We start from the raw sequence: 23,618 nt of genomic DNA on the forward strand, positions 1-23,618 counted from the left end.
AGAGGGCGCCGACCGGGTCCCGAGCCGCGCTGGGTGTACCCCCAAAGCCACGGAACAACAACGGGAGCATAGCTAACATGAGATCCCTGCATAACGCTCCATCCGGTCCTATACATGTTGTCTAACGCATACATGTAACGGCGAACGTGCTGGTCCTCCGCTTCAATGCGCTGAGCTACCTCCTCCGGCGGGGCCGGCTCCTCTCGAAACGAACGTGGCCCATAAGACCTCCACCGGAGAATATCCGGGTCGACGACGGGACCCGGATTCCGCACCAAGGTGCGCGCCCGGAAGATAACACCTCCCAGTGCCACCCCGGCGGAGCCCAGTCCCAGACTTCCCCATCTGCTGCATCTCCTCTAAAACTGTCCTAGCTCCAGGACGCGGAGGCCGCGGCATCGTATGCAAACTAACAAATATAATATTGAATTTGAATAAAGTGCTTATGAATATGAATCAAAGTAATTAAAAATTTTCTAACACATACTAATATAGTACTGACATATTCCATCTAATTTTTTCCTAATTTCCTAAACTAACTAAAATTAGCTAAACTAACTAAAATTAGCTAAACTAACTAAAATTAGCTAAACTAACTAAAATTTTCCTAATTTCCTAAACTAACACATCCAATTTCCTAAACTAACAAAACTAACACATACTATTTTCCTAAACTAACACATACTAACTAAAATTTTCCTAAACTAACACATACTAACTAAAATTTTCCTAACACTAAAATTTCCTAAAAACTAAAACAAAAAAAAGGAGGCAGGGGTGGCACGCGCGGCGCCTACCTCGACTCGGCGGCCGGCGTGGCGGCGCGGGCGGGGCGTCGGAGAGGAGGAGGCGGCTGGGCGGAGGGCGCCGGACGGCGGCGGGCGGAGGTGGCCGGGCGCGCGGCGGCGCGGGGCTCCGCGCGCGGACGAGGCCGGCAGAGTCGGCGGCGCGCGCGGGCGGAGGGCGCGGGAGGAGGCGGCGGCGGCGCGGACGGGGGCGGCGCGAGGAGGAGGCGGCGGCGCGGACGGGGGCGGAGGGCGCGGGAGGAGGAGGCGGCGCGGACGAGGCCGGCGGAGGAGGAGGCGCGCGGGCGGCGCGCGGGCGGAGGGCCCGGGAGGAGGCGGCGGCGCGGACGGGGCGCGGAGGCGAGCGGCGGCGCGGACGGCGGCGGCGCGCGCAGGCGGAGGCGAGCGGCGGCGCGGGGGGAAATTTTGGCAGAGTTTCCCCTGGAAACTTCTCCTCGCGCGATGGAGAAGAAGGTGGGCGCGCGCCCCAGTTTATACTGGGGACCTTTTGCACCGGTTCGTGGCGTCTTTTGCACCGGTTCCAGCCACGAACCGGTGCAAAAGGTCCCCAGTTGGACTGAAATTTTTTGAAAATTTTGCTGCTACTTTGTTTATCTTCCCGCCTTTTTTATATGTTTCGCGCGGGATCAAGTTCCCGCCACGACGCTGCGCGGGTTTCCGCCACGACGCCGCGCGGGATATATTCCCGCCACGATGCCGCGCTGGACATTTTCCCGCCACGACGCCGCGCGGGATACGTTCCCGCCACGACGCCGCGCGGGATACGTTCCCGCCTAAACACCCTTTATAAATAGTACGCCCCCGTCTCTCCCATTTCACTCATCACCAAACCCTAGCCCATTGCACAATGCCCCCAAAGCCGCACCCTCCGCCGGTGGAAGTGGACCCGCAGCTCGCGGAGATAGAGGAGTGGGAGGAGCTGCTGCGGCAAGAGGCGGCAACCAGGAGGGCAGCAGCGGATGAGGTGGACCCGCAGCTCGCAGAGATAGAGGAGTGGGAGGAGGCGGCGCTAGCGGCTACCATAGAAGCATTTGAGAGGCAGAGTCTCCAGGAGCTGCATAAGCGGCCGCGTGTGACGGATCTGGATAGTGAGGAGATGCATAAGCGTCGTCGTGAGGAGGAGCTGCGGCAGGAGGCGGCAGCCAGGAGGGAAGCAGCGGATGCGCGGAAGAACTAGTAGAAGTTGTCGTTGTTTTAGTTTAAGTTTAGTTAACGTATCTTGTTAAATTTCAATAAAGTCGTTGTCGTTTTATCCCGGTTAATGGCTGGAACCGGTGCTAAAGACGGTTGATTAGTTTATATACCCCTTTTATCCCGGTTAGTGGCTGGAACCGGTGATAAAGATGGTGGATTAGTTTATATATCCTTTTATCTCGGTTCCTGGCCGGAACCGGTGCTAAAGATGGGGGGGCTAAATGCGGGGAGGCTTATCTCGTTATTTATTTGCCTTATCTGGGGTGGTTTCATCTGGGGGGAGGGGATTATCTGGAGGCACACACCGCTATATATAGCCCCTCCGGGGAGAGTAGAGAGAACAAAGAGAGAAGATGCAACGACCAAGAAGGAAAGAGCCTCTCCGGCGAAGTTTCTCGAAGATGTCTTAGATGGCTGGCCGTCTTAGACATCTTCGGAAACTTCGCCCGAGAACTCTTCCCGCAAGCTGCTAGTATACACCCAACAAACAGTAGCTCAGGGTAAGGAGGGGAGAGCATAGAGATCTTCCAGGGAGCTGGTATATAACCCGACGACGGCGACCTCGAAGGAAAGAGCCTCTCCGGCGGAGTTTCTCGAAGATGTCTTAGATGGACGGCCGTCTTAGACATCTTCGGAAGCTCCGCCCGAGTAACTCTTCCCGCAAGTCCCGCTCGGAAGCTGCTACTATACACCCAACAACCAGTAGGTGAGGATAAATTTCCAAACATGTGTATCTACAAAAATAATAAACTTGGATAATTGCATTTAGTTCAAACGACCAATGTTACTGATACATATCACAACAAACGCTTCACAATATGAGCTCAAGGTACATGATAATAATTAATACATTATGATCGCTTCAACCGTAACCATGGAGTATCTTCAGCATTTAACGCGATGGTTGGATCAATGTTCACTGTGAAGGGCGGAATTTCAGCAAACTTATTATAATCTTCTGACATGTCCGTCTTGTCCTCGACTCCCACGATGGTTCTTTTCCCTGAAAGAACTATGTGACGCTTTGGCTCATCGGATGAGCTCGTTTCCTTATGTTTTCTTTTCTTCGGTCTAGAGGACATGTCCTTCACATAGAAAACCTGAGCCACATCATTGGCTATGACGAATGGTTCGTCTCTGTAACCAAGATTGTTGAGATCCACTGTTGTCATTCCGTACAACTGGTCTACCTTTACCCCTTTTCCATCCAGCTTGAACCATTTGCACCGAAATAAAGGGACCTTAAAAGAAGGTCCATAGTCAAGTTCCCATATCTCCTCTATGTAACCATAATATGTGTCCTTTTCCCACTGCTAGTGTTTGTTGCATCAATGCGGACACCACTGTTTTGGTTGGTGCTCTTTTTATCTTGGGCGAACGTGTAGAAGGTATTTCCATTTATCTCGTACCCCTGGAAAGTCACTATAGTCGAAGATGGTGACCCAGCCAACATGTACAACTGATCTACAATATTGTTGTTATTAATGAGATGTTCTCGGAGCCAACCGCCGAATGTCTGCATATGTTTATGCGTAATCCGGTCTTCGGACCGCCCCGGATGTTCCGAGCGCACAATATTCTTGTGATCGGTGATATACGGGGCCACCAAGGTGGAACTTTGTAGAACTGTGTAGTGTGCTTGAGTGAAAGAAATGCCGTCCCTACATATCATTGATTTCCTTCCTAGCGTGCCTTTTCCACTTAGTCGCCCCTCATGTCGCGATTCCGGAACACCAATCGACTTAAGGTCAGGAATGAAGTCAACACAGAACTCGATGACCTCCTCTGTTCCATAGCCCTTGGAGATGCTTCCTTCTGGCCTAGCACGGTTATGAACATATTTCTTTAAGACCCCCATGAACCTCTCGAAGGGGAACATATTGTGTAAAAAGACAGGACCGAGGATGGCAATCTCTTCGACAAGGTGAACCAGGAGATGTGTCATAATATTGAAGAAAGATGGTGGAAACACCAACTCAAAGCTAACAAGACATTGCACCACATCCTTCTGTAACCTTGGAAGACTAGCTGGATCGATTACCTTCTGAGATATCGCATTAAGGAATGCACATAGCTTCACAATTGGTATTCGAACATTTTCCGGCAGAAGCCCCCTCAGTGCAACCGGAAGCAACTGCGTCATAATAATGTGGCAGTCATGCGACTTCAGGTTCTGGAATGTTTTCTTCTCCATATTTATAATTCCCTTTATATTGGAGGAGAAGCCAGACGGGACCTTGATACTGTAAAGGACTTCAAAAAAGATATCCTTCTCTCGCTTTGGTAAGAGCGTAGTGCGCGGGACTTAAGCGACTCCCTGTATCCTTGTAATCCTGTTCTTGCTTGTCTTTTGGGACTGTCATACGATACTGGTCCTCCCGTGCTTCTGGTGTATGTTTTGTCTTACCATACACGCCTAAGAAACCTAGCGGGTTCACGCAAAGATTCTTCGTCACGTGCATCACGTCGATTGAAGAGCGGACCTCTAGGACTTTCCAATAGGGTAGATCCCAAAATATAGATTTTTTCTTCCACATGGGTGCGTGTCCGGTAACGTCGTCATTCGGAACAGATTGACCGCCGGGACCCTTTCCAAAGATTACTTTTAGGTCCTTGACCATATCAAGTAAAGCATCACCGGTACGGAGTTCAGGCTTCACCCGGCGATCTGCCTCACCTCCGAAATGATTGCCTTTCTTTCTGACGGGGTGCCTCTTTGGAAGAAATCGACGATGCCCCAGGTACACAACCTTCTTACATTTATGCAAATAGGCACCTTCGGTCTCATCTAAACAAGTGCGTGCATGCATTGTATCCCTTGTTTGTCTCGTCCCGAAAGGTTACTAAGAGCGAGGCCAATCATTGATGGTCACGAAAAGCAACGCTCGTAGGTTAAATGACTCCTGTTTGTACTCATCCCATGCAAGTACACCTGGTTTGCTCCACAACTCGTAAGAGTTCTTCAAATAATGGCTGTAGGTACACATCAATGTCGTTGCCGGGTTGCTTTGGGCCTTGGATGAGCACTGGCATCATAATGAACTTTCGCTTCATGCACAACCAAGGCGGAAGGTTATAGATGCATAGAGTTACAGGCCAAGTGCTATGACTGCAGCTCTGCTCCCCAAAAGGATTCATTCCATCTGTACTTAGGCCAAACCTTAAGTTCCTCGCGTCATCCGCAAAATCCGGGAACTCTCTATCGATTGTCCTCCACTCGCGACCCATCGGCGGGGTGTCTCGAGCATCTCGTCTTTCTTACGGTCTTCTTTGTGCCATCGCAACAACCTGGCATGCTCATTATTTCTGAACAGACGTTTCAACCGTGGTATTATAGGAGCATACCACATAACCTTGGCAGGAACCCTCTTCCTAGGGGCTCGCCCTCAACATCACCAGGGTCATCTCGCCCGATCTTATACCGAAGTGCGAGTGCATACCGGACATTTTCCAAATTTTCATACTCAGCGCGGTAGAGGATGCAGTCATTAATGCATGCATGTATCTTCAGCACCTCTAATCCTAGAGGGCGAGAGAACCTTCTTTGCTTCGTACGTCATCGTCGAGGCAATTCGTTATTCTTTGGAAACCTCCTCTTCATTATTTTCGAGTAACTTCTCAAATGGCTTGTCACATATACCAGCCTGCTCGCCTTCCATTGCGGCAACTCCAGGGTGGCACCGAGCTTTGTGCTGCCATCTTCGCAATTTGGGTATAACTTCTTTTTGTGATCATCTAACATGCCCTTTAACTTTTGCTTCTCGTTTTCTGTTTCTGCATCTCTGTGTGCATCGGCGATGCCCGACGAAGATCATCATCAACGGGCTCATCTGATGCCTCTTCATCTTGATCACCTCCTCCTGCATCTTCATCTTCATCATGCCACATTGCGATATCACCGTAGTTAGGGTACATATGATCATCCTCTTCTTCTTCTTCGTCGTCTTCCATCATAACCCCTCTTTCTCCATGCTTGGTCCAACAATTATAGCTGGGCATGAAACCTTTCCAAAGCAGGTGTGAGTGAATGACTTGCCATTCAGGGTATTGCTTCAAGTTATGGCAATCAACACATGGACAACACATAAAACCATCCGCTCGTGGGTTTTCCCGAGCCACACGGATAAATTCTTCCAGGCCCGATCTGAACTCGGGTAGACGTCGGTCAACGTACATCCATTGCCGCCGGTTCATCTACATCAAATAATTAAATAAGTTTATCAATAAACAATTACAAAACATCATAATATTTATAAATAGTGGAAATTAGCACCGTACAAATGAAAGGGTTAAGTTGTTCCTTAAACCTTGATCGAGGAGGAAAGAAAGAGGAGAAAGCTTAAGTGTCGCTCCGGCACCTCATCTCATTTTTGTTGGGTGTAAAATCAAGCGGCATCACTCTCTCACACATTTTATCGAGCACCTTATGTGCATGCCAAAGAGAAGCAACTTAGCACTCAACACACACACCTTCTCCTAGCAAAAATGAAGTGAGTGGGCTGTTTGGCCGGGTAGCTGAGCTGAAATAGGGCTGGGGACCTTTAGCACCGGTTCGTGTTACGAACCGGTGCAAATGGTCTATATTTTGCACCGGTTCGTAACACGAACCGGTGCTAAAGGTTCCTCGGCTGACACGTGCCTGGCGACAAACCTTTAGCACCGGTTCGTGTTACGAACCGGTGCAAAAGATAGATCATTTGCACCGGTTCGTAACACAAACCGGTGCAAAAGGTCCCTCGGCCGGCTGCTCCCCACAAACCGGTGCTAATGACCCCTTTTAGCACCGGTTCGTGCCAAATCCGGTGCAAATGACATCTGGGGCAAAAAACCAAAGCCCTTGTTTCTACTAGTGTCTCATTCTCGTACGTGGGTTTATCGAAGTCAAGTAAACTCTGGATTTATCAAAGTTGAGTTTCTCACGCTCACATTTGGAGTTATCAAAGTCAAGTTTCTTACGCGCTCTCGCTCTGGTTTATGAAAATCAAGTTCGTCACGCTCGCACAGAGACACCGGCCGCGTGTTCGTTGCGTGCAGCCACGAGGACGCGTATTGCGATTTCTTGCACTGGATTTTGGTGAGGACCGAGTAGTGTGGCGTCCGTGGACGACCGTGCATGCATGCGTGCAAAGGGAGAAATACAGGGACATGGTTGACACGAGCTTGATGGATGGATGGACGAATTGATGGATGGTTTTGGTCTTGGAAAAGGGAGCAAGTCAGTAACCCGTGCAATACAACTGTTCAAGCTAGGACTACCTAGCTAGGGCACTACCCTACCACAGGTGACTAAATTTTACGAGAGGACACCGGTAAATGCGCTCGGCAATTTCTCAAACGAGTTTATTCAAACAAAATTTGAATTTGAAAAATTCGAGCACCAAACAAACAAATTTCTCCCACGAGCTAACATTACTACTCGTGCTATGGATCGGTTAGAGATTTAAGCAGTATCGGCACAGGTCACGGTCTCGAATATCATAGCCAGCATAGGTGGAGAACTTGGCCTCGGACCATATGGTCTTTCCCGCATAACTAACCACCACGGCGCTCCATAGCGGCCCGATAGTATTTTGGGGAGGTATCGAAAATGGGCTCACATAGGCGTGCACCAAAAAGCGCGGCGAGTTTTCGAACCCAATAGATGCGTCGGAAATCCCGTGACAGCCCCTTCGTCGAGGGCGCGGATCGGGCGCACCGACACCTTGCGGCACGTTCGAAACCGCGCGTGCGCTCTGCCTGGCAGCTAGACACACTACTTTTCCCATCTCCCACCCACGCCCGAGCCGACTCCCACCCTTTTAGATTTCCATCGCCACCGTCGCCGTCACGCCCCATCTTGCAATAGACACCGTCGCCTGTCCAGGAACCGCCGTACATCTACACTGCACCTATCCCTCGACCGGCGGCTACTGTTTCGACCGGAACAGAGGTCGACGCCACCGCCGCACAACTGCCCCGCCTGCAAGGTGTTCGTCGGATTGCCACGATGGAAAGCGACGATGCGATGATGGTAAAGCTGTTCACAGCGGAGCGCAGAACGCTGCGTCTGTCCGGCGGCAACAACAACAAATGATTCGGACGAGCTTCCTCCACGTTCTCTAGCCTTTGTTCGGCGTGCCTCGACGCGGCGGCTCAAAGCCAGGCAAGAGGAGGAACATCAACCGGTATCGTCAAGTCGGCGCCATCCTGCTTGGTGCCGACTACTTCGTCGACGACGTGACTCATTCGCAGAAGGAATTTCGGCGCCGGTTTAGGATGAATGAGGATCTGTTCATGAAGATTATCTTCGGTGTCAGGGAGTACGACGACTATTTCATGATCAAGCAAGATTGCACATGTTTGTGGGGCTTCACCTCAATCCAGAAGTGCACTGCTGCAATGCGCTGTCTTGCATACGGAGCTCCTCCAGATACAACCAATAACTACCTGCGGATGTCGGAGTCGACATGTTCACATACTCTCTACAGGTTTTGCCGAGCCTTCATAGCGGTGTTTGGTAAAGACTATTTGAGAGCACCAAGTGCGGATGATACAGCCCGGATCCTGGAACAAAATGTAGCACGAGGGTTTCCTGAGATGTTCGGAAGCACTGACTGTATGCATTGGGACTGGAAGAATTGCCCTTTTTCTTGGCAAGGGATCTACAAGGGGCATACTGGTGAGTGCATTGTAAATCTCGAGGCGGTGGCAGACTATGACCTCTGGATTTGGCATGCTTTTTTGGCATGGCAGGAACAAACAATGATATCAACGTGTTACAGCGCTCTGCGGTGTTTTCCAAGCTAGCTGAGGGACAAACTCCTGCCGTGAACTTTGAGGTAAACGGCCATGCATACAATAAGAGGTACTATCTAGCTGATGGTATCTACCCGACGTATGTTACATTTGTGAAGACAATCCCGGCTCCAGCTTCGGAGATGGACGTTTATTTTGCAACATGCTAGGAAGCAGCCCGTAAGGATGTTGAGCGTGCTTTTGGGGTGCTTCAACATCATTTCGCCGTTGTTAGGTACCCTGCTCTCTCTTGGTCTGAGTCTCAGATGTGGAAGGTGATGAACGCATGTGTGATCATGCACAACAGGATCATTCAGAGCGAAGATTTTTTGACTTTTTTTTTTCATTTTCTGCCATTCAGTTGAAACTTAAAAAGGCGATGCACGGGTGGGGGGTGTGTGTGTGGAGGGAAAAAAGTTCAACCTCTATGCCGAGGGTGGCCGTCGACGTAGATAAAAAAAGGGGAGAAGGCTATGCAGAGGGCAGCCGTCGGTGTAGCCTTGACGTTGTGACAGCGTCGTCACGGCCTAACTTTGGTGGGCCGCATGCACAGGCCTACGATGTGCCGAGGGAAGCAGTCGGCGTAGCGTTTCCTACGCCGAGAGCACCGCTACGCCGATGGCCCTTTTGGCCCGATGACCCCGACTTTTGGCCGTCGACGTTTCGAGCCATTCCTGTAGTGAATTCTAGTGTTGCCTAGTTGCTCTAACGCAGAAAAGTGACGTTGTGGTGGTATACCTATGTGATTTAAGGCAGGGGTGGAGCTCCTCTTAGGGCAACGTACAATAGCTTTCCTACCCCCCCCCCCCAATGAGTTCTCCATACCAAACTTGTAGACCGTCCCCCGCCAGTGGTTTCAGGCTGATAAAGGTTCATAGGATTGAATGGCATGTATCATCTGAGACGTTTGCGATAGGAGGACGCCACTTTGCTTTCCTGTCAGTTCATCAGCAAAGAAAAGATTATTTGTTCATGACTGTGCTGAGGGCGTTTTGGGTTAGATAACTCTCTGCTTTGTCGGAACTAACAGGGTTTAGGCTCAGACTCGAAATGACTGGCAGATGTCATTTTTTTCTTATGTTAGAACTCGTGCATCATCCCTTCGATCGATCTTCACGCCAACGACGATACGCGTCCAGAGGGTTCTTCCTTGCCGGTGGAGTTCCAGTGGCCTACTAATGTGCCTATGTAATGTGCCGGTGGAGTTCCGGTCGGTAAAGAAGTGTTGGTCGGGAAAGACTTTTACCGAGCGGACTTACGGTGACCAACAAGATTGGTCGGCAAAACCCTTTCTCGACCGACTTTCTGTCACTAAAGCCTACTTTTCTGACCAACCTGTCTGTCGGTGATCAAGTGTTGTGGTGTAGTGATACTTCTGCTAGAGGCCGGAAGGCATCGCTTTGCTGTCCTTGAGCTAGGATTACTGTTTGAGGTGTGCTTTCCCCAAAGGAGCATCAAAAGATCCTAGTCGTTCATAGAAAACTAAATTTTTGAGAGGAGTGACACCGAAGCAAAAGCCTTACTTCATTCATGATTACGCCGAGAGCGCTTCGAAAAGTAAAAAATGTTGTGAAATGTATATGTGGATTGCCTAGCCCTTTCCATCAGTTCGGACTTTTGGTTCAAGTGGCTAGTGCATGAAGCTTAACATGGTATCAGAGCCCCAGGTCTCGAGTTCAAATCCTGGCTTTCACATGGTTTTCGCAATTAAGCCTAAAAATTGTTGTTGCCCCCCTCTTTAGCCACCGCTGATGCCCTGTTTCGGTGTGCTCTTCTTCTTTCACGTGTTTACTTTCTCTTCTCCCGTCACACGCGAGTGGGGATGTTGTGAAATGTATATGTGGATTACCTAGCCATTTCCATCAGTTCGGACTTTTGGTTCAAGTGGCTAGTGCATGAAGTTTAACAAAAAAGACCCAGTCTCTACATCAATCAATGCATACGGAACGACGACTTTATAATAAGAAACCATGAGGTATGGTGTTGTGAAGTGTACAAGTAGATTGCCTAGCCCTTTCCATCAGTTCGGACTTTTGGTTCAAGTGGCTAGTGCATGAACCTTAACATGGTATCGAGCCCTGTGTCTCGAGTTCAAATTCCGACTTTCACATGGTTTTCGCAATTAAACCTAAAAATTGTTGTTGTCCCCTCTTTAGCCACCGCCGATGCCCTGTTTCGGTGTGCTCTTCTTCTTTCACGTGTTGACTTTCTCTTCTCCCGTCACACGCGAGTGGGGGTGTTGTGAAGTGTATAAGTAGATTGCCTAGCCCTTTCCATCAGTTCGGACTTTTGGTTCAAGTGGCTAGTGCATGAAGCTTAACAGTATGAATGTGTGATAGGGTTGGTCCAATATTTATGCAAAATAGCCGTTGGCTTAGACTTCGGACTGATTGGCTAGCTGATGTCATTTGCTGTTACGCCAGACAAGTGTATGTGTGCTCAGTTTAAGTGTGCATGTCGAGCTCCGCTGCGCCATCGCAGGCAGGTGGAGCCGTGGAGGTGCAGGATAAAGAGAAGAAACAATTAAGCGGGATCTATCCCGAACGCACCGTACCTCAAGACAAGCTTGCAAACGCTGCATGTTCAGATTTTCCTAATAAGGAAGGAACGTTACATCTGACAGCATCAATCAATCATCATGAACTGTAGCAAAGGCCTTCTACTTGTACGGGTGTTTGGTCAATACCATCAATCAGTCGACCAAATATCAACGTTAAATCAACCGATCAATCCATCAAGTGTTGCTACTTCTTTTTTAGTAAAAATTGTAGCTAGCTGATTCAGGGAATCACGTAGGATGTTTAGCTAGTTCGGGGGCTGGTTCAGGCCCGTTGCATTGGAGCCTTTGCATTCAAGCAGTCAAAGATGCGCCGGTCAATTCTTGTCTAGGGACGCCCAGCTCATAGTTTCATGCACTACTTCATCGAAAAAAAAAAGTTTCACGCAACACAAGTCATACTAAAAGAGAGAACAACATACGTGCAAGTAAACTGGCCAGCGGTTGTTAGTTCAGTAACTATATCCTTCATTATTCTGTTTCGATATATATGTGCTCTCCCTACAACAGCTAAAAAAAAAGTGAAATCAATTAACTGTCGAAGTCGCTAAAATTCGGTATTGAGTCAGCTAGGACTTAGGACAAGGGAAGAAAAGACTCGGGACACAAAGCTGAACATTGCCATGTGTGTGGCTACGTGGGGACAGTCTGAATAGCAATAATACAGTGCTTTACATCTTCCCAGAGTTCACAAGCCAACAGTGCTCACCTGAGTATGAAACGGAGAGTGACAGGGCCGGGACGAAGGTCGCGGTCACAGGTAGCAAAGGGGGGCTCAACGTTGGCCTGTCTTTTTGTCGCTGCTCTCTATACGCGCGAGAAACAGGTAGCAAAACCGAAGCGTGAGAGAAAAAAGGCAGCGTAAAGAGTGTAAACCGACAAAGCTGATCCAAATTTGAGACTTCAGCACAAAATAAACCGCATTTAAAACAGTCACAAACTGACATTAAGAGGTTGTTTGGATAGCTAGTTTGTAGAGAATTGGTTATGTACAAACGCATTATAAGGCGTAACAAACTAAAACATTGTTTGGACGGTCTAACTAATTCGTGGATAAAGAAAACTTAGTTTCCGTAATACCCATAATCTGCATTTTTGGAAAAACGAGTCTGAGACGTTTTTGTAAAGGGAGCGACTAGGTAGCAGTGTCTCAGTCGACGCTCTAGCATCATCACGCCATTTGACAAATGATGGGCATGCGCAGACAGCGCAGGTACAGTAGCACGTGCACGCATGTTGTGCACTTGTGCTAGCTAACATGTGCACGGCAGTTTAGATTTCAGGGCACGACTTGTATGAGATCTGCACATCAAGTGCGATCGAAGGATTAGGTGTTATGGACCATTGGATGTAAAACTGGTGGCACAGATCGGATTCTAGACCCGGTGGAACACTTTTGCAAATAACACCCAGTTCTATTATGTATTGATGTTCTCTATCCTTCCATCCGCACCAGGTCTATTCTAACCCTAGTTCCCAAATCCCCCTCACTCCAGGCGAAGCCGACTGCGCCGGCGGCGGTCCCATCCTGTACCAGTCCGTCTCCATCCTGTGCCGCCGTGTATCGAGAGAGACGATATACCTTCACTCTTCCCCTCTCTCGTGCGGCGACAATGGAGGCCTAGCGACTGTAGCTACATGCCTACATCTCGCCAAGACATTCTTGGGACGGCGCCACAAAATCGCAAGTATAATACTACGGGACAGGTTAGTGGCGAACGTACTTTTTTTTTCAACTGCCTAGTCGTTATACATCCACATTTCGTTGTGCTTTTTACTGGAATCTATCGAGTTCATTATCTCTGCCTAATTAAGGTCAGCTCTTTGAGTTCTAAACGTCTGAATAATGTGCACCATAAACTCAATCCAGTGCACTGCTCTTATTTCAGCCCACACGACAACACCAACAACGTTCAAGGAGCTACATCTACACTGCATCAGAAAACGAGGTATGTTATTGATAGTGCTTCATGATTATTTTTTGTGCAACGATGTACCAGTGAATTCCCTGTATACTGCTCAGAATAATGTAGCTAAACAATTAAACTCGCAACATGCAGATGGAGACATCGCTGGCTCAGAGGACATGAACATCAACTGATAAATAGTGTAGAACCTGCTCGTGTTGTGGGTTCCTGAACTTTCTGAAGCAGCTTGATTTTGCTATGTGTGGGCCTGGCCGCATGGAAGGAATATGATTGCACTTGTTACTTTCATAGAAAGAAAATAGATGTTGTGATTCCAGGAGTGTGGTACGTAATTCATCGGACAACTTCGTAGGTATGTGCCAGATTGTATTATAGGCTGAACTATTGTTTGCGTTTGGCGTCGCACTTGAGTTGTGCACAATGTATATCTCTAATTTAGGCCCCTGCTACTAGTTACCACCTAGCGAAATTAACTTCATATGAGTTTGATGCTTTATAACATATAGGAGTAATACAATCAAGTGGTTCACTAACCTTCTCTAATATGAGCTACATTACCTTTAGACTGGATCCAGTTCTTGGCATGTGGCACATTTTGAACTCATGATAGGAAAAGAGAAAAATTCAATTTCGATTTTAATGTCATGTTACTAATATGAATGTGAATACAGAACTGTTCTTCCAAATGGAGGGGACTAGTGCAACCTCACCATCACCAATCCTTGCATGCCCCGCCAATCCGTGTACTGTACCAACTATCTCAGGTGATGTTTTGGTGTCAATAGTGCTAATATTTCTGGTTCTTCATGGAAAACATGTGTACTTCAGCTCGATCTTTTATTTATTTTTTGCAGAATCAGTCAGTAGCTTGGGAATGACAGAATTAGGTGATGCCAACTCTTTTTCAGAGATTAGTTCCAGGATGCTTCCTCTTAGTGAATTCTCTACACCCAAGAAGAGACAATGTTTTTCTCAAGATGTAAGTGTATTGAAGATTGTATGTTTTTTTTTGCACAATTCAAATACACTTTATAATGGTCACTGGATTTCATGTGTTTACCTTTCGCATGCGCACATGATATCTCATAAATATATTTTCTCAAACTGAACAAGTTCTGTTAACCAAAAAACCATGAATATAAATGTATTGACCGTTTGGCATGTTCGATACCAAGAGCTTACATGCATATGTGTGCTCGATCTTCCTAACTATGAAAGTTGTGTTTACCTGTTCATCTTTCCAGGGTTCATTGCATATACCAGTGTGCGACGAGTCAATGAAACCAACAGTAGGCATGAGATTTGATGACATTGCGTCTGTAGAGACATTTTACAAGAACTATGCACACCACGTGGGATTTGGTGTCCGTCTTGGGCCACAAAGGATGGTGAACAATGTAGTTCACTGGAAACGTTTCTTATGCACAAGGGAGGGATACCGTTCCACGTGGGAGCAAAGATAAATGAACTTCCAAACTTCTATGTACTCAAAAGATGGGAGAAGATGTGCAAAAGGTAATTTTAATTCCATTTGTATATTGAATATTGATTGATTTAAGTATGTTCTGAATTTTAACTTGTATTTTTTCTGTAGAGATATTGTCTATGATGGAGATGGAAATCCACTTGAAGATAACCCCATTGACTGTATTGACATGGATACAAGAAGAAAGATCTCTGTTGCACGGAACAAATTAGAAGATCTCATCCGGCATGCGAAAAACTCAAGTGGAGGACTAGACTTGCTCAATTCGGGTCTGTGTGATCTGGAATCAACTATTTTCCAGTCTGCACTTGATGTAGCTCGTACTTCACAAGAAGAACAAGAATCATTTGTTGGTAGCTCCTTCCCTACCCAAGTTGATATCCTAACACCTACAAATATCGACGCGAGGGGCACATGCTCGAGAATTAAGGGCCATAGAGACAAGGAAAATAAGGCACAACCAAAGAAAAAATTAGGTGTTACTGTACGGGTGCCACGCATTTGTGGCACATGCAAGGAACTTGTGCTACATGACAGTCGTAAATGTCCGAAGAAAAAATGAAAATGTTTGACTTTTCGAGGTCCTTAAATCACTGTATATAATCTAGTATTGGATTGTTCGTCCCTGGACATCTCATGTTGTTGGCAGCTCTGTACTATGTAGTGAGCTGAAAAACTGATTCAATGGACATAGTAACCAATCTAGCATTTTATGTGATTTTTATTTCGCCTATGGATTCTCCTATAACTCTTCAAGTTGTAAATTCAGTTATGCATTTCTCCGTTGATTTATTAGCTTGTATGGAATTAAAAGTTAATTGTGGAGAGAGAAAAGAGTACATAGATTAGCCACTTAATATGTTGAATAAACCGCATCTTCTTGGGCACCAATTTCCTGAATGTTCATTGTTTTATTTCCAGAGATGGAACATGCAGTTCCTGTTTAGATTTTAGAAGCATTACATACATTCAGTTGTACATGAAAAACAGCGATCAAGCAATCTCTCATACAGCTTAGTGTTTAAGCACATTCAAGGTTCAGTATCTGAATGTTCAAAATGAAATGAAATGAAATGTGAAATGCCCATCTCAGCTGCCTAGGTCCAGCTCACATGCTAGTAAACTGAACGTATACTTCTCAGAAGTTGTAACTACAATCAGTGACATGAGTACACAACTCGCTTTTGCCCACAAGAAGATATTATTGTTTGCATATATAGCTAAATTTCAGCATAGCAATTGTCTTATACAGGATGACATACATCTGGATAAACAAAATGTCATGATACATTAGAGACGCGACTGCGGCACGCTCCTCTTTAGAGTTTACTTTAAGCGCCACCCTTCTTCCGCTTTGCTGACGTCCCAGCTGCGGACTGTTGCCTCATCTGCTTCCTTTCTCTAGTCTCGACCCCATAATCTGCAAGTTGCAGCACGTGCGCGCGCCTCTCCATCAGGTTAATCACAGGACCCCCGCATCTCATCATCTTTTCCCATCATCTTCTATAAAACACGAAGACACAAAGATAAGCTGAGATACCACAACCACCAGCACAATGTAACAATGTACAACCTCGTAGACCGATGCAGGAAGCTTTGTGTGAGCAAATTTCAGGTTTTATGTTAGCCAAGGAAGATCACACTTACTATGCAATGTTAAGTTTTCAGGACAACAGTCTTCTTCATGTTAAAGTGATGACAATTGAAGTAAGCTGCAGCTTTCCTTATTTTCTTGGGATGACCCTCCCTGGGAGTCTGCATGGCTCATTTCCTTGTCATCGTGTGATCCCTGGGCTGACATTTTCATTTTATTGAATGGCAAAGCAAACCCAGGGACATTTCCATTTTACAGCTTGATCTGGGAGGGGAGGTGGGTTTTCGTTGTTTCCCCAGATGGTCCTCCATCCAGTCTGCAACTCGCTCCGTTTCTATCAGGTATATCTATACTGCCATTTGCATTTCCTTGCGACAAGCCGACCAAACTAGGATCGGCTTCATTTCTCGTTGCTGGTCCACTAGAGAAATATTCCGCACCATCTTGTTCATCACTGTCATTGTCACTGCCACTGCAACTCCCCTGCCGCTGTAACTATCCTTGTCACTTTCAATGGAAACACCATCCTCATTCAAACCTTTTTGTGCCAATTCTTGCAAATAACCCAACAACAAAGTGTTCTTTTCCTCGAGTAAGGTAGAGAACCACGATGACATATAACAGAAGATATGCTTTACTGTCCAAAACTGTGTCTTGACTCAATTTCATAACCAGCGCCAGGAATGGTTAGGACCATGCAACTGAATAAAACAAGATTAAAAAAATATTACTAGCAGTACATATATTACCTTATCATCACTGAAGAGATGTCAATCTGTTTCTGACGAACGGATGTAACAAACATAGTGACCCTTGGATGAATTACCCAAGTATTCTACAATTCCATACAGATCATACTTTTGAGGGCTCTGCAACAACAAAGTGTGCATCAGCCATGTAAATGAGTGCGTGGGGAATATGATAAAATGAGAAGAAAATGAAACTCACAGTATCCACAGAGCTCATGAAGGGTTTTAAATCCAACTCTAACTGATATTTCACCATCTCTTGAATCTTGGAAGTATAACTGCCCAAATTTTCAAAACGGTTGAGCTGGATCACCAGAACTTCTGGAGGCTGCTCCACCTTCCAGTGTTTTTCCATGTTCACACGGGATTTGCATCCATCACAAACTTTCAACCACCTCAGTAGGACAGTAGAGTTATGCTCAATGGTATGGATGGAGTTGGTAGGTAGCTGTATGGCCACACACAGATGCTGCAGAATGTTGTGTCGAAACAGATCGACGGTGTGCTTGACCTGTAGGGTAAGTTCAAAGCAAAGTGCAATGAGACATATGAAAAGTTCAGCACTAATTGTAGAAACAATACTACAGAACATGCAATCCGAAGTGAAAGTACCTGAAAATCCTATCGCGCTTCCGGCTCTGATGTGGATCGGGATCTTGATGCAGCGGCAAGATCTGGGGACGGACCAAGTTGGCTTGACGAGCTGTAGCCATGATGGCTAGGACTCCATTGTCGCCCCATAAGAGAAGGGGTGAGGAAAGGAGCTTCACTGTGTCCCTCCATACACGTCTGCAGCAGGTGGGGATGGACTGGTACAGCATCTGGAGCAGCCGCCATCGCCGCCGGCTTCGCCGATGTGGGAACTAGGGTCGATTAGAACCTGATGCGAATGGGAAGGTACAAAAATATAGAGGAGAACGGGGTCTTGTTTGCAAAAATGTCCCACCTGCTCTAGCAAATCCGATCTGTACCACAAGTTCCACATCTAATGGTCTAGAATACTGGATCCTTCCATCGCATGTGATGCCCAGATCCCATACAAGTCGTGCCCTAGATTTCACTTAGCCTAATATTATTGCTGCTTCTTAAGAGTTTAAAGACACTTCATCGAAAATAAAAAAAAAGTGAATGTGTTTCGGACCTTTTCACAAATTTAATTGAAGACTTTGAGTCATTTAAAACCGAAGAACAGGCAAAAAAAAAGACAAAAATATCGAACCAAAAAGTTGCACATTTCTTGAGAAAAGTGTAACTTAAATTAAAGTTTGGTTCCTAGTTGCATATTTTTTAAAGAAAAGTGCAACCCATATAAAACAGCTTCTAGTTGCACATTTCTTTAGAAAAGTGTAACTCTATCAATAACCGGTTGCTATTTGCACATTTCGTGAGAAAAATGCAACTCATATTAAAACAAGTTGGAGTTCCACATTTCTTGATAAAATATGCAAACCATATTAAAATAAGATGGAGTTGCATATTTCTTTAAAAAGTGCAACTCACATTCAATATAGGTTGTCAAGTTGCATATTTCTTGAGAAAAAGTGCAACTCATATTAAAAGTAGGTTTCAAGTTGTACATATCTTGTGAAAAAAGCGACTCATCTAAAAAGGAATTTAGTTGCACATTTATTACAAAATTATAATTCGTACCAATAGTCTCGGTTGCTAGTTGCATGTTTCATAAATAAATTTGAAACTCGTACGGAAAACTTTGCTGGTTGCACATTTCTTGAGAGAAAGAGTAACTCATATTGAACATCAAATAAAAGGTGTACAAATAATATAAATAATGATAAAGAATACATATGAAAACATTATAACCACAAAAGTTGTCCACTTTGCTATTTGGACAAAATGAAACAAAATAAGTTCAGTAGATATACATATACACAGTAGCAAAACTAGGTCGTAATGAATTGTTGCCGTGGTGGTTGTGACCTCACGTGGTGACCGTAAAGGTTCGGAGTTTCGCGCGCCGCGAATATGTTTTTGTTTCCGTACACGGATTGCACGAATCTTAAAGGCGAGATCCAACGGTTGTCGTGTCAACCGAGACATAAACAAATCTCGGTCACACGAGACTTAGCGAAACCGTTTTGTAAAAGCTCGTTTTAGCTAAACTCGATTTCCCCGAGGAGACGATGCTGCAATGGCAGGCTATCATCCCGGCCGCCCGCTCGAGGAGGATGCCGACCTCTAGGCCGCCATCTCGCCGGAAGCGTCGGACGCGCCACCGGCGTACGAGTGTACCCCGGCAAGGATGGATCATGGACTCGGAGGCGACGTTGTCGCCAGGAACATGGCCGTGCTCAAGGAGGAAGACAAGTTGGGATACCGTCTAGCCGGACGGGAACACCTCGCCGCACCTGGTCAAGGAGGTAGGAGGCAAATTGAATACCCAACTGACGTTGTCGCCGTAAAACATAGCCATGGCGGCGCTCAAGGAGGAGGACGAGTTGTGACATCTTCTTGCCGGATGGAAACACCTCGCCATACCTCTCCAGGAGGGAGGAGGGAGAATGGATACGAAGTTGACGCTGTCGCCGTGAAACATGGCGGCGCTCAAGGAACGAGTTCGGCCGTCGTCTTGCCGGACGCGCCGCTGCCGGATGGGAACTTGGGAAGACTTCCCTGTACACCAGCCAGAAGGGAGGATGAGGCATGGGCGCAGAGCTTGCGCTGACATCAGGGAACATGGCGGTTGTCGAGCTGTCGAGGGTGACGACGAGTTCCCGGCCGCCGTCCCCATCTTGTCCCCGTCCCCGCCGTCCGTATTTCTAATTTCCTATCCTCGTATGCAAGACGATTTCTCCCAGTCCGTGAAAGAGTTATATACTAAAAGCATAATACAGAGGTCTAAAATAGAGACACCACGTTAATCCACATATACTAAATAATCTAATCCCTTAAATTAATGTTAACAGTAGATATCAACGGTGGAGATTTAAAATAAAACGTACAAAATATATGCACCGGCACGATGGAGTTGGTACGACCGCACAAAGGACTCCCGAATCTGGACGATGTATCCCGTCATGTGCGGCCAAACAAAGTGCAAGACAACATTCGGTTCAATAGTTCAAGCAAACAAAAATAACGTCATAGCTGACGTCATCACGTTGATTTGCCTGAAACCTGAAACAACTTAAGTTTGTTAGGTGCCTTCCAATAAATCCAATAGATGGCATGTTCTACCAGGATTAGTTTGCATATTTATTGATGGCGTGGAGTCTGGCTAAACTTTAACAAAACAACACGTTTTACTCTTTTTTTACAACACGTTTTACTAAAATCTGCCATAAGTTTCTATGTGCATATCTAGCATGATTACAAAACCAGAAAATATAGCCTTTATGTCTATCATGCATGTTCAAATTATTTTCAAATACATATAGTTTGGACTGATATACAATTTGGATCATCAAATTTATATATGGAAGTTGCACTCAGTTGCAAGATATTCAAAATGCAATATTCATAATGGAAACCTATTTATTATATACTCCATTGATTCAAAATTAATTGACTCAACTTTATTTAGATAAAGACTTAAAATTATTTTAATAGCAAAATGCGGTTCGAATATATTCACTCCAAGCCGGCTATGCGTACATGAGTGTGTATATACAAATGCTCAGAATACATTAATCTTGCTAAATAAACTATAAAATCTAAAAATGATACCAAAATTTTAACACAGGTACAAAATACGAGGACATCGTCGAAAAGGATATACTATCAGCTACGTGTACATGAGCATGCTTACACAAATACTCCAAATATATCTATATTTCTAATTAAAATCTAAAATCTAAAAGTTGATACGCAAATTATGAAAACTATACAAAACAATAGGAAACGGTCCGAATATGTTCGCGCCAAGCGGAGCATGTATATAAAAATATTTGAAGTACATTTATATTTCTAATTAAATTTTAAAATATAAAATATAGCCTTTATGTCTAGCATACATGTTCAAATTATTTTAAAATACATATAGTTTGGACTGATATACAATTTGGATCACAAAATTTATATATGGAAGTTGCACTCAATTGCAAGATATTCAAAATGCAATATTCATAGTGGAAACCTATCTATTATATACTCAATTGGATCCAAATTAATTGACTCAACTTTATCTAGATATAGACTTAAAATTATTTTAATATCTAAATGCGGTCCGAATATATTCACTCCAAGCCGGCTAGGCCTACATGAGTGTCTATATATAAATCCTCAAAATACATTAATCTTGCTAAATAAAATTTGAAATCTAAAAATGATACCAAAATTTTAACACAGTACAAAATACAAGTACACCGTCTAAATATATTTAGGAAAGGCTATGCTGCCGGCCATGTGTACATGAGGATGCTTATACAAATACTCCAAATATATCTATATTGCTAATTAAAATTTAAAATCTAAAAATTGATACGAAATTATGAAAACTATACAAAATAATAGGACACGGTCCGAATATATTGGCGCCAAGATGAGCCTGTATATAAAAATATTTGAAGTACATCTATATTGCTAATTAAATTTTAAAATATAAAATTTGATACCAAATTTTGAAAACAGTAAAAAGTAGTAGGACATGGTTTGAATATATTCACACCAGGGTATATTGCCATCTGCGCATACATGAGCGTGTATATAGAAATACTCAAAATACATCTAGATTTCTAATTAAAATACACAGTCGATATATCCATGCTAGGTACATCTATATTAAAATTAAAAGACATGGCCCGAATATATTAATGCCAGCCTACACTAGCGGCTACACGTACATGAGCATGTATATACAAATGCTCCAAATACATCAATATTGCCAAGTAAAATTTAAAAATTTAAAATTAATACCTAGATTTTGAAAACTGTATAAAATACTAGGACATGGTTCGAATATATTTCTGCGACTACATACCACCTACTACACGTACATGAGCGTGTATATACAAAAATTCGAAGTAACAGATATACAAAATACAAGGACACCGTTTAAATATATTTAGGAAAGGCTATACTGTCGGCTATGTGTACATGAGCATTCTTATACAAATACTCCAAATATATCTATATTTCAATTAAAATTTAAAATATAAAAGTTGATACGCAAATTATGAAAACTATACAAAATAATAGGACACAGTCTGAATATGTTCGCGCCAAGCGGAGCATGTATATAAAAATATTTGAAGTACATCTATATTTATAATTAAATTTTAAAATATAAAAATATAGCCTTTATGTCTAGAATACATGTTCAAATTATTTTCAAATACATATAGTTTGGACTGATATACAATTTGGATCACAAAATTTATATATGGAAGTTGCACTCAATTGCAAGATATTCAAAATGCAATATTCATAGTGGAAACCTATCTATTATATACTCAATTGGATCCAAATTAATTGACTCAATTTTATCTAGATATAGAGTTAAAATTATTTTAATAGCTAAATGAGGTCCGAATATATTCACTTCAAGCCGTCAAGGCCTACATGAGTGTCTATATACAAATCCTCAGAATACACTAATCTTGCTAAATAAAATTTGAAATCTAAAAATGATACCAAAATTTTAACACGGTACAAAATACAAGGACACCGTCTGAATATATTTAGGAAAGGCTATGTTACCTGCTACGTGTACATGAGGATGCTTATACAAATACTCCAAATATATCTATATTGTTAATTAAAATTTAAAATCTAAAAATTGATACGCAAATTATGAAAACTGTACAAAATAATAGGACACGGTCGGTATATATTCGCGCCAAGATGAGCCTGTATATAAAAATATTTGAAGTACATCTATATTGCTAATTAAATTTTAAATATAAAATTTGATACCAAATACATCAATATTGATAAGTAAAATTTATAAATTTAAAATTAATACCTAGATTTTGAAAACTATATAAAATACTAGGACATGGTTTGAATATATTTCTGCCACTATATACCACCTGCTACACGTACATGAGCGTGTATATACAAAGACTCGAAGTACATTAATGTTGTTAATTAAAATTTGAAATCTAATAATTGATAGTCAAATTTTGAACAAAATAACAAAACATGGTCCCAATATACGCACACCAGGCTATAGTGTGGGCTATGCATACATGAGTGTGTATCTTCCGTGCAATTGTAATTTTTATTTGCAAGATATCTTTGGTGATTACAAAATCATATCATACCTTATATTGACATAATATGCATATACATGATTAAAAAATAATGAATGAGATAGTTGGCAAAAATAATTAACGAGTGAAAAGATGTTGCCCTCGCATTTGCAAGGGCCACCTTGCTAGTTCTTAACAGAAAAGTAAATAAAACTGGTTTTCCTAAAAATCCTATCAAAACTCGTTTTCTTAAAACTTATCTCTAATCTACGCTAGCCAAACAACCACTAAAGGTCGGTGTATGGCATCATGACTACATTGCATGGCGCCCTTGTCTACGGCACCATATGCATAATTTCTTGCGTGGTCCGTTGTTAGGTT

The 23,618-nt window shown here is 44.1% G+C and overlaps 1 protein-coding gene and 2 long non-coding RNA genes across 3 annotated transcripts; 2 read left to right on the forward strand and 1 right to left on the reverse strand.

Annotated features, from left to right (window-relative positions):
- The first annotated feature begins 12,793 nt into the window (after positions 1-12,793).
- LOC124666557 lies at positions 12,794-14,693 on the forward strand. The gene is made up of 6 exons (XR_006990930.1): positions 12,794-13,038; positions 13,221-13,280; positions 13,392-13,611; positions 13,931-14,023; positions 14,114-14,238; positions 14,504-14,693. It is a non-coding gene; the product is annotated as an uncharacterized LOC124666557 (long non-coding RNA).
- A 21-nt stretch (positions 14,694-14,714) lies between these two features.
- LOC124666558 lies at positions 14,715-15,521 on the forward strand. Its single transcript, XM_047203898.1, has 2 exons — positions 14,715-14,774; positions 14,854-15,521. Exons 1-2 carry the CDS (start codon positions 14,764-14,766, stop codon positions 15,305-15,307), a joined length of 465 nt encoding a protein of 154 aa, XP_047059854.1. The 5' UTR covers positions 14,715-14,763; the 3' UTR covers positions 15,308-15,521.
- A 1,305-nt stretch (positions 15,522-16,826) lies between these two features.
- Positions 16,827-17,419, reverse strand: LOC124668431. Its single transcript, XR_006991692.1, has 3 exons — positions 17,288-17,419; positions 17,089-17,208; positions 16,827-16,992 (listed from the first exon to the last, which is right to left on the reverse strand). It is a non-coding gene; the product is annotated as an uncharacterized LOC124668431 (long non-coding RNA).
- Positions 17,420-23,618: the final 6,199 nt, after the last annotated feature.

This window comes from Lolium rigidum, chromosome 6, assembly GCF_022539505.1.
Source record: "Lolium rigidum isolate FL_2022 chromosome 6, APGP_CSIRO_Lrig_0.1, whole genome shotgun sequence".
Classification (NCBI taxonomy): Eukaryota; Viridiplantae; Streptophyta; class Magnoliopsida; order Poales; family Poaceae; genus Lolium; species Lolium rigidum.